The sequence below is a fragment of the Mercenaria mercenaria genome, chromosome 11 (genome assembly GCF_021730395.1).
Source record: "Mercenaria mercenaria strain notata chromosome 11, MADL_Memer_1, whole genome shotgun sequence".
Lineage (NCBI taxonomy): Eukaryota > Metazoa > Mollusca > Bivalvia > Venerida > Veneridae > Mercenaria > Mercenaria mercenaria.
In genome coordinates, this window is record NC_069371.1 from 62,401,313 (window position 1) to 62,413,785 (window position 12,473).

Here is a 12,473-nt window from a genome sequence, read left to right on the forward strand (position 1 = left end):
GGTGAGCTAAAAAGGACCTTAAAATGATGCAACAGACCAAGTTTGATGAGAACCATTCAGTGGCTCAGGAGAAAAAGTCGTTTAAAAGCATTTCTATGTCTAGCTCTAGATGCCAATACAACAAATCAACTGCCTCCATTTGAACACTTTTGAGGAGGACCTTATGATGATAAATATTCATCTAGTGACTCATTAGAAGGACGTTTACAGGTGTTTCTATTTTTAGCTTTAGCTGCAGTGGCCTCAGAAAGAGGCTAAGCACATCCATTTGATTACTTATGAGAAAACCTTATAAAGATGCCACAGACCAAGTGTGATGAAAATCAGTTGAGTGGTTCATGAGAAGAAGACATTTAAATGTGTTTCTATTTTTAGCTCCAGTGGTCCTAAAAGTAGCCAAGCGCCCTATGTTAAACAAAATTAGGCCAGGACCTTTTATAACGATGCTACAGACCAAGCTTGATGAAGATCCATCAAGCAGTTAGTTCTTGCAACCCCTGAAAGGGGCAAAACTGAAACATTTGAACAAACTGAACAGAGGACTATGCCAGGATATTACTGACCATCTTGCAATGCTGACCAGTTCTTTCAGAGATGTCATGTGAAGAAAAGTTTGGATTAACGACAGACAGTGAGCGATAAAAATAGCTCAGGTAAGCTTAAAAGGAAGTGGGCCTTCATGGCCCTAGAGAGCTTATCGGAGTTTCAAAACTCAAACAGGTTTCATTGGGGCTATAATTTTAACAAATCAACATGATTTTACTGCATTGGTACATGGTCACTAAAGGAACAGTTGTGTGAAATGATATTGAAATTAAACAGTCTGAGATAAGACCATATTCAAATTTTCAAAGAGTCCTCTATATATGAGCCATGCCATGAGAAAACCTACACAGTGGCTTTACGACCAGCATGGATCCAGACCAGCCTGCGCATCCACGCAGTCTGGTCAGGATCCATGCTGTTTGCTTATGGTCTCTCTAACTGCAAAAGCCTTTGAAAGCGAACAGCATGGATCCTGACAAGACTGCGCGGACGCACAGGCTGGTCTGGATCCATGATGGTCATAAAGCCACTATTTTGGTTTTCTCATGGCGTGGCTCACATATCCTAGCACAGTTATCAGGATGGCAATCCTTGTTATAAGTTTACCCAAACATTTCTGCAAACAGTCATATACTAATATCCGGACAGTACTTTTCAAACATACAGAAATGCTCATAATTATTTATTTGGGTTATATGGCGCCAAACAGGACTACAAATTTTGGTTTCACATCTCATTTACATTGAAATAAAAACATGAGGTATGGAATCAAAATCAGAAATGGTCGAACATGGAATGTCTCTGACTAGTGAAAGTCTTCGACAACCTTCAGAAGCATTTGGCTTCAATATGGCAATCTATATTTCCAAAGCTTGCAATGTTAGAAAGAGTGAATGAGTTGGGTTTTACGTCGAATCTATACAAAATGGTCATAATTTTATTAATTTGCCGAGGTGTTAGAAAGAAGTACTTCTCTCAAAACAAGACAGCCATATTGGCCCCAAGTCCCACACCTGACTATGACTATTTGACCTTAAAAATATGTATGCCATACTAAATGAGTAATTGCAACAATTTTGTTCAGTATAAAAATATAAAACAGACCAAGTGCTCACATCTGAACGAATTTGAGAGATCATCTTACAGGTATACTACTGACCATATTATATGAAGATTAATCAAGCGGTTCATGAGAAGCTGTTTAAATTTATTTATATTTTAGCTAAAGGGACCACTAAAAGGGCCAAAAGGCAACCTTTTGCAAAACATTGCACAAGGACCTTATAATGATGGTACACACCAAGTTTGATAATTATCAATCACGCTGTTCATGAGAAGAAGTTGCTTAAAAACATTTCTATTTTTTGGCTCTGGCAGACCCTAAAAGAGGCAAGATACCCCCCTCCTGAACAAATACGGGAGCAGACCTTATAACTCTGCTACAGACCAAGCTTGATGAAGATCCATAAAGCGGTTCAAGAGAATAAGTCCTTTGAAGGTATTTCTAGTTTTAGCTCCAATGGTTCCTTCAAGGGGCAAAACACTCCCATCTGAATAAAGCTGGGAGATAACCTTATATTTATGTTACTGGCAAAGTTTAATAATGATCCATCGAAAGGTTTATGTTTATTTTGGTTTTACGGCGCACCAACACAGTATAGGTTATATGGCGCCAAATAGGACTACAAATGGTTCCACATCTCATTTACATCGAAATAAAAACATGAGGTATGGAATCAAAATTTGCAAACCTGTTGGAATCAGAGTTACTGCAAAACCAAGTGTTAAGAACCTATTAGTCGCCTCTTACGATCATGCAAGGGTAAGGCAGTGGTTCCAATTCTTTTCATACTTAGATTGTCCCATAACCACATGGGGTGAAAGGTTAATGAAAATAAGTAGTTTTTCAATTTCTAGCTCTGGCACAGAGGCCAAACTGTACTATTAGAATAAACTTCATAAAGTCAAGTCCAGGACACTACTGACCAAGTCTGATGTAATTCTGAGCAGTCGCAGAACAACGGATGATGAACTACGTCAGATAAGTGATAATCCATCTATAGTAATAGCTCATTCTGAACAAAGTTCAGTTGAGCGTAAAATGTTTAAATAAATGTAAACAAGGGACAATAATGAGTCTAGTCACTCAACTGAGGTGGAATATCAACTGTAGACCATGTTGGCAACCAGGCAAATTTGTCGGACATATACTAAGCAGTTTATAAAAGTTATTACCGGTTTTTCTATTTTTGATCCTAAGCAGCTCCTAAAAGCAGTCATGAACAAACTTGAGAGAAGACCTTACAAGGATGGTATAAATCAAGTATGGTGAAAATATATCAAGTAGTTAGTGATTCTTTTTAATTTTTCAGCTCTACATTGTATTTAGAGTACATAAGCTTCAAAGAGTTTTAAATACGTGTACATCTATGATCTAATTAAGGCATATAATTTCACGAAGCTAAATTATTTGGCATTTTACATACGATCTTTGTAACATCAATACAACTTATCAATTTAACAATTATTCCAAACAACCAACTTAAAAGTATATTGTCAACATTACAATACAAAATAGCTACTATAACAATGAAAATGATATTATAAAATAATAAATAACATGTATATAGGTATTTTTTTATATCTAAGCTAAAATAAAAATCACAAAGTTTTAACATATTGTAACATGAAACGCAAAAGCAATAAAGCATATTATTGAGAATGTTTTTTTTAAATATATTTTTGTTGGGTTTAACGTCGCAACAACACAGTCATAGGTTATATAATGATATTCCAGAAGTACACCTTCATGCATTGGAGGTAGGCATCTTGGTAGAACCACTGATCTTCTTTATGACAGCTGGATGGCTTCCTCACATGAAGAATTCAAAACCGGGAGTGAGGCTTGAACCTGCACTGGTGAGGGCAAGTGATTCAAAATCAGAAACCTTAATCACTCAGCCATGGAGGCCCCACGTATTGTTAAGATATGAAATGCATGAAAACACGAAATCAAATAAAACTTGCAAAGTGGAAGCTCTGGCAGGTTTTGTTTGACTTTTGGTAGGATTATGTGGAACATCATCCCCAAAAACACTGCAAGCAGAAAAGCTGTAACCATCTTTATGCATTATTCTCAACACAATAGCTTAAACCTTCAAGTAACTACATGTCTATAAAATATACATAATAGCAAGATTCATGATTTCAGTAATTATTGTATTAGCTTTGTGTTATGATTCAGCGATGTGAAATGTCACATTTCATCACTTTAACCTTCATATGGATAATCCTGATCAAAAGTGTTCAGTAATCATGTAAAATGTTCCTGAAAACTGAAATCACTTTGTCCAGATATATTATGCCTATATTCCTACTGCTCAGGTATAAATATGGCCAGCTGCTGAACATTTTACATCAACATTACCTATGTTGAGCAAATCACACAGGTATCTGGTCAACTGGTGCAGATTTTGTAGCAACATCATTTATTTCAGGAACATCACTGCCATGAATCTGGTAACTACATTTTATTGTCAGATACAGGAAGAATATTAGTAGAAGTTTCTTAAGTAACAAAACCCTCTTCTGCTTTAGTGTTTACACTTTTTGACACTGGCAGACTATCACATGGTGTTTTTTCACTTACAATACCCTGGTCCCCTTGTAAATTCTTATTTTGTCCACTCTGTACTCCGTCACTTGTAATACCCTGGTCATCTTTTATTCTATTATTTTCTTCAAAGTTTTCGCAGTCATGTTTTTCATTAGCAGCTTGGAACATAATGGACTTCCGTTTTCTTTCTTTAGTTTCCTCTGGGTTGACGACGAAAACGTATTTCTCATATGTTTTGAATGTTAATGGAACTAAAATGAAAGATTATCTGTAATTAACATGGAACTAAAAGGAAACAGATTATCTGTAAATAGAACTACTAATTATTTTATAGGATATAATTAAATTTAATGGAAATAAGAGAGCCAAGATAGCCCTAGGTCGCTCACCTGAGAAACACACCATAACATAACATAACAGTGTAAACATGTTAGACCTAGTGATTTTATGGAAAAATGTATTCTGACCAATTATCATTAAAATTGGAGCAAAAATCTTGAGTAGAATAAGTATTTTCTTTGATTTGACCTAGTGTCCTAGTTTTTGATCCCAGATGACCCATATTCGAACTTGACCTAGACTTCATCAAGGCTATCATTTTGACCAGATTTTATGAAAATCCAGTGTAAAATGCAGCCCCAATTGCATACACAAGGTTTTTCCTCAATTTGACTTGGTGACCTAGTTTTAAACCCAGATGACCCGTATTCGAACTTGACCTAGATTTCATCAAGGCTATCATTCTGACAAAATTTCATGAAGATCAGTTGAAAAAACATTAGCCTCTATCGCATACACAAGGTTTTTCTTTGATTTAACCTAGTGACCTTCTTTTTGACCCAGACGACCCATATTTGAATCTGACCTAGATTTCATCAAGGCAATCATTCTGACCAAATTTCATGAAGATAAATTGAAAAATACAGCCTCTATCGCATACAGAAGGGTTTTCTTTGATTTGACATAGTGACCTACTTTTTGACCAAAGATGACACATAATCAAACTTAACGTAGATTTTATCAAGGCAATCATTTTGATTAAATCTCATGAAGATCAACCGAAAAATACAGCCTCTATCGCATACACAAGGTTTTTCTTTGATTTGACCTAGTGACCTAGTTTTTGATCCCAGATGAGGCATTTTCGAACTCGGCCTAGATTTCATCAAGGTAATCATTCTGACCAAATTCCATGAAGATCAGTTGAAAAATACAGCCTCTATCGCATACACATGGTTTTTCTTTGATCTGACCTAGTGACCTACTTTTTGACCGAAGATGACTCATTTTCAAATTCGGCATAGATTTCATAAAGATTATCATATTGACTTAATTTCAGAAAGATCAATTGAAAAATACAGCCTCTATTGCATATTCAAGCTTTTCCTCTGATTTGAACTAGAGACCCAGTTTTTGACCCCAGATGACCCATATTGGAACTTGACCTAGATTTCATCAAGGCAATCATTCTGACCTAGTGACCTAGTTTTTGATCCCAGATGGCCCATTTTCAAACCCGGCCTAGATTTCATCAAGGTAATCACTCTAAGAAAAATTCATGAAGATTAACTGAAAAATACAGCCTCTATCGCATACACAAGGTTTTTCTTTGATTTGATCTAATGACCTAGTTTTTGACCCTAGATGACCCATTTTCGAACTCGGCCTAGATTTCATCAAGGTAATCATTCTGACCAAAATTCATGAAGATTAATTGAAAAATACAGCCTCTATCGCATAAACAAGTTTTTCCTACCTAGTTTTTGACCCCAGATGACCCATTTTCGAACTCGGCCTAGATTTCATCAAGGTAATCATTCTGACCAAATTCCATGAAGATCAGTTAAAAAATACAGCCTCTATCGCATACACAAGCTAAATAATGACAGACGACAGACGCCGGACATCGAGCGATCAGCAAAACTCACCTGAGAATTGCTCAGGTGAGCTAACAAGAGGGCCAAGATGGCCTTAAGTCGCTCACCTGAGAAACATACAATAACAGTGTAAACATGTTTGACCTAGTGATTTTATGGAAACAAATATTCTGGCCAATTTGAATTAAGATTGGACCAAAAATGTGGTCTCTTGAGTTTAAACAAGTATTTTCTTAGATATGACCTACTGACCTAGTTTTTGACCCCAAATGACCCATATTCAAACTTGACCTAGATTTTACCAAGGCATTCATTCTGACCAAATTTCATGAAGATCAATTGAAAAAAAAAGTCTCTATTGCATACACAAGGTTTTTCTTCCATTTGACCTAGTGACCTACTTTTTGACCTCAGATGACCCATATTCAAACTCGATCTAGATTTTATCAAGGAAATCATGCTGACATAATTTTATGAAGATCAATTGAAAAATACAGCCTCTATTGCATACACAAGTTGTTTCTTTTATTTGACCGAGTGACCTAGTTTTTTTACCCCAGATGGCCCATATTCGAACTTGACCTAAATTTTATCAAGGCAATCATTCCGACCAAATTTCATGAAGATCAATTGAAAAATACAGTTTCTACTGCATACACAAGGTTTTTCCTTGCTTTGACCTAGTGACCTAGTTTTTGATCCCAGATGACCCATATTCAATCTTGACCTAGATTTCATCAAGGCAATCATTCTGACCAAATTTCATAAGGATCAATTAAAATATACAGCCTCTATCGCATACACAAGGTTTTCTTTGATTTAACCTAGTGACCTACTTCTTGACCCCAGATGACCAATATTCAAACCCGACCTTGATTTCATCACGGCAATCATTCTGACCACATTTCATGAAAATCAATTGAACAAGAGCTGTCACTAATGGTGACAAATGCCCCCCGCAGCGCCTTGACCTTTGACCTGGCGACCCCAAAGTCAGTAGGGGTCATGTACTCAATAAGTACTATCAGCATGTGAAGTTTGAAGGTCCTGGGTGCAGTGGTTCGCGAGTAAAGTGCCTTCATGCAAAAAGTTAACATTGTGACGAACGAACTAACGAACGGACAGTTGAAAATTAATATGCCTCCCTTCGGGGGCATAATAAAAATACAGCCTCTATTGCATACACAATCTAAATGTTGACGGACGACAGACAGACAGACGACAGACGCCGGACATTGAGCGATCAGAAAAACAGGTGAGCTAAAAAGTCAGGAAAAAGGTTACACGGTTAAATCCAGTGTTCTGGATTCTCTACCAGTACAAACCTGTTCTCCGCAAATAGCTGCTAGCTTCCCAATATGAATCAGAGATGAAGGACGAATGATTTCAGATACAATGTCATTTATCATATCGTCATGTAGAACATACACCCTACCTGGGGATCGAAGTAATAATCCCACAATCCGTAGATCTGCGCTCTCCATATTGAGCTAAGTGGCTGCATTCCAATTGCAGATTTTAAAGGACTAAGTATGTAAAATAAGATAAAATACAAATACATACATTTCTTTGATGGAGGCAATTGGTAAATGTTATGTCTGCTCTTCATGTGTGCCAGTAACTCCTGAGGTTGAACAAATCTGCATTCACAATGGTCACATGACATGGGCTTCTCCCCTGTAGCAGGAAACACATTGCTTTGTATCAAGGTCATATTTATACTGATACTTTCAAACAAAGGGTAGTTAAGCAGAATCAAAGGGAGTTAAGCAGAATTAACGGGAGTTAACCAAAATTAAGGGGTTGGTTGTCTTGGGTTTAATGCAGTTTTTCAACAGTATTTCAGTAACGACCGGCAGTTAACCTAACCGATTCTGTACCTGTACAAACTTGTTTTCTGCAACGCAAGTAACTGCCAACTTCCCCACATATAACTAATGATTTCAGACACAATTTTATCAAATAGTCATGGAGAACATAAGCCTCACCCAGGGCTAGAACTCGTGACCCAGCGATCCGTAGATCTGCGCTCTCCCTATTAAGCTAAGTGGGTGGGCGGGCAAAAATTAAGGGGAGTTAAGCAGAATGAATAGATCAACTGACAGATAGTGGCTTGAAAAAATTAAAAGTGTACTTTGTACGAATTTCCTATAGAGTTCAAGGCAGTTTTTATTTATGAAAATAATGATGCAGAATATGTAATATACAGCCATTCACTATTTTTGTTAGCAGTAGTATTTCTAAAGTTTTAATTTAAAATATAAACAAGAGCTGTCACTAATGGTGACAAATGCCCCTGCAGCGCCTTGACCTTTGACCTGGTGACCCCAAAGTCAGTAGGGGTCGTGTATACTCAATAAGTACTATCAGCATGTGAAGTTTGAAGGTCCTGGGTGCAGTGGTTCGCGAGTAAAGTGCCTTCATGCAAAAAGTTAACATGACAAACGAACAAACTAACGAACGGACGGACAGTTGAAAACTAATATGCCTCCCTTCGGGGGAATAAAAATAATAGCATTTCTAATTTCTAATAAGATGTGATCTAACATAATAATTTTTTATGAATATTTTAGAAGTTTAGAAGTTTTTATTTGTTCAAAAGTTGTTATTAATAATTATATACATTTAGTGACACAAGGCATACCTCTATAAATAGAGATGACCAATTATATCACGCTGACACCAGGTCTAGTTTATTGGCTCAGAATATTCTCTGAATTTTCAAGTTAAAAACAGATCTTAACCCTTATCATGCCGGACAAAACCGACAATGCCTTTGCAACAAGCGTAAATCATGATCATCCTGCACATCTTTGCAGTCTTATCATGATCTGGGCTGTTTTCCATTCAGTCAGTATCGCTTTTAGGTAAGCACCCCTTTCAATAGTTCATGGTACTGTCTGAATTACAAGATAGACAAGTTCATTATATTAGAAATTTAACATGGTAAGGGTCAAATGGCATTATCATTATTCAGACATAAAAACCATACCTGTATGAGAACACATATGTCTCCGCAGAAGGTTACTGTATGCTGAATTATAGTTACAATCAGGCCACGAACACACCCATGTTTTGATGCCAAGGTGCTCAATTCTTTTATGAGTGTTCAATCTTGATTTTTCCTTGAAGCATTTTCCACAATTTCCACAAAGAAACATTGGTGGAGCTGTAAATAAATAGTGAAAAACATAAATGACTAATTTCACTAGTATTTTGAGTTAGGAATCAACCATGCAGATGAAAATTACCCAGAAACAAGAGGAATAAGATTACTCAAGGTTGAGAAAACTTTCGCAAATTATTACAAGATGGTCAAGATGACCCTATATGGCTCATCTGGTTTAAATTTGGCCTTTCAATCAAGATAAACATTCTGACCAAGATTCATGACGATAGAGTCATAGATGTGGCCTAGACAATGTGAACAAGCTTTTCCTTCGATCTGAGTGGCAACCTAGTTTTTGACCCCACATGACCCAGTTTCAAACTTGGCATGGGAATCATCGAGAAAAACATTCTTACAAAGGTAGGGTCATAAATATTGCCCATTGAGTGTTAACAAGCTTTTGCCCATAGAGTGTTAACAAGCTTTTCGGATGACCTAGTTTTTGACCCCACATGTCCCAGTTTAAAACTTGGCCTAGGAATCATCAAGATAAACTGAACATTCTGACCAAGTTTCATGAAGATGGGGTCTTACATATGGCCTCAAGAGTGTTAACAAGCTTCTCCTTTGATTTGGCCAGGTAACCTAGTTTTTGTATCCCACATGACACAATTCTGAACTTGGCCTAGGAATCGTTAAGATAAATATTCTGACCAAATTTCATGAAATTAGGATCATAAATGTGGCATCTAGGTTTTAACAAGCTTTTCTTTAGGTTTGACCTGACATGCCTGATAACCTAGTTTTTGACCCAACAAGATCCAGTTTCGATCCAGGCCTAGTGATCATCAAGATAATTAGACTGTGCAAATCAAAGCATAATAAAACCTCTATGTGACTGAAAGGGCCAAAATAGAAAATTTTGCCACTTTCAGGGGCAATAACTCTAGAACTCATGATGGAATCTAACCGGTTTTCCAAAGGAACCGAGATCTTATTGTGACTTGTGTTGTGTGTAAGTTTGGTTAAAGTCAAGTATAAAATGTCATTTCTTTCGTGTTCACAAGGTAAAAAAATAACAAATTTTGGCTCTCTCATGGGTCAATCAGGGGTCGTAACTCAGGAACCTATGAATGGATCTGACAGACGCATAATGGAATCCAAGAATTATTGTTGTTAAAGACATTTTGCAAATTTACATCAAATCAAACAATAAATGAAGTCTCTATATGGCTGCAAATGCCAAAATAGCAAATTTTGGCCCTCAAAGGGGCCATAACTCTGGAACCCATGATGGGATCTTGTCAGTTTTCGAAAGGAACAGAGGTATTATGCCGTGTGCAAGTTTAATTAAAATCAATTGCAAAATGTACTGGTAGTCTCTATCGCGTTCACAAGCCAAAAAAAGCAAAATTTGGCTATTTAAGGAGCCATAACATTGGAACCCAAGTTGGGATCTGGTCAGTGTTCGGAAGGAACTGAGATATTATGCCATTACCAGTTGTGTGCAAGTGTAAATAAAATCAACTGCAAAATGTGGCCTCTATCGTGTTCACAAGCCTAAAAATAGCAAATTTTCAACATTTAAGGGGCCATGACTCTAGAACCCATGATGGTATCTGGCCAGTTTTCGAATGGAACCGAGATATTATGCAATACTAGTTGTGTGCAAATTTGATTAAAATTGCTTGCAAAATGTGGTCTCTATCATGTTCTCAAGAAATAATGTACGGATGACGGATGATCACAAAAGTTCACACTGTCACTATGTGACAGGTGATGTAAAAAGATGGACAATTAAGGTGGCAGATGGGTTTGGTGTGTAATGAAAAGGTAAGGTTTGTTTCAATTTTCTGTCGACTATCTATAAAGAAAACATACACACACAATGATGAAAGAAGTCTATAATGATGGCTGAAGTTTTAGTAGTGGATTTTAAAATTATCATTTCTATGATTTTTTTTTAAATCTGATCACACTGTTGCCCTATATCAGTTTTGAAGTTTTCACCATAATAACTAGAGCTATCACTAAAGGTGATGAATGTACCCCCCGCATGCACTGACACAGTACATTGCAATTTGACGCACACAAGATTGCATAATTATGTGGACTGTATGTATACAGACTGTATGTATACAGTACAGTAACAAAAAACAAAGTCCCATAACTATGCAGAATATTTATCTAAAAGAATGTAACATGCACCATGCACAACTAGGGTTGGTACTGATCACTTGTGTGAAGTTTCATTAAATTGTGTGCAAGGGTTTGGTGGATTAGGCACGCACAAGACTGCATATGCAGACTGTATGTACATAGTATGTTAACAAGAAACAAAGTCCCATAACTCTGCAAATTTTTGTCGCTGAAAGAACCTAACATGCCACATGCATAACTACTGTTGTTACTGATCACTTGTGTGAAGTTTCATTAAATTGTGTCAAGGGGATGAGGTGAGATGGTGCGCACAAGATTGTGTCTATGTATATAGTATAGTAACAAAAAAAACAAAGTCCCATAACTCTGCAAATCTTTTTTCTGAAAGAACCTAACATGCCCCATGCACAACTACTGTTGGTACTGATCTCTTGTGTGAAGTTTTATTAAATTGTGTCAAGGGGATGAGGAGAGATGATGCGCACAAGATTGTGTCTATGTAGCTAGTATAGTAACAAAAAAACAAAGTCCCATAACTCTGCAATTTTTTTTTCTAAAAGAACCTTACATTAAATTGTGTCAAGGGGATGAGGTGAGATGGTGCGCACAAGATTGTGTCTATGTATATAGTATAGTAACAAAAAAACAAAGTCCCATAACTCTGCAAATCTTTTTTCTGAAAGAACCTAACATGCCCCATGCACAACTACTGTTGGTACTGATCACTTTTGTGAAGTTTCATTAAATTCTGTCAAGGGGATAAGGAGAGATGGTGCGCACAAGACTGCGTCTACGGACAGACGGACAGACAGAAAACCTGAAACCAGTATACCCCCCCCCCCCCCCCACTTACAACTTTGTTGTCGGGGGGGTACAAAAAGCAACATCATGTTAGGCATCTTGTTTATCTAACCTTAATTACCTCATTTCAATAGGGTTTCATGAAGATTAGCCTTTGGAATGTTAAAAAGTTTTATTTCTTCAGCTTTTTTTAAGTTGACCTAGCGACATGATTTTCCACCCGGATGACCATGTGTCCATGTTCATCCTCATTTCATAAGATACAGACAATCTGATAACATTTCTGGTACTATAATCAAGTTATTCTATTTTAATTTGACTTAGTTTTAAACTGAAAATGGCAAAGTTCTGAATAGAATCTAAA

At 36.8% G+C, this 12,473-nt stretch overlaps 1 protein-coding gene across 1 annotated transcript in view; it reads right to left on the reverse strand.

The window, feature by feature from the left end:
- Positions 1 to 2,885: 2,885 nt before the first annotated feature.
- The window catches only part of LOC123531742 (uncharacterized), a 29,949-nt gene continuing 20,361 nt past the window's right edge, over positions 2,886 to 12,473 (reverse strand). The window contains exons 8-10 of the mRNA XM_053518140.1: positions 9,032 to 9,208; positions 7,603 to 7,716; positions 2,886 to 4,413 (exon numbers count right to left, since the gene is read on the reverse strand). Of these exons, the coding sequence (XP_053374115.1) occupies positions 4,115 to 4,413; positions 7,603 to 7,716; positions 9,032 to 9,208 (590 nt within the window). The 3' untranslated portion in view covers positions 2,886 to 4,114. The remainder of the gene's footprint in view (positions 4,414 to 7,602; positions 7,717 to 9,031; positions 9,209 to 12,473) is intronic.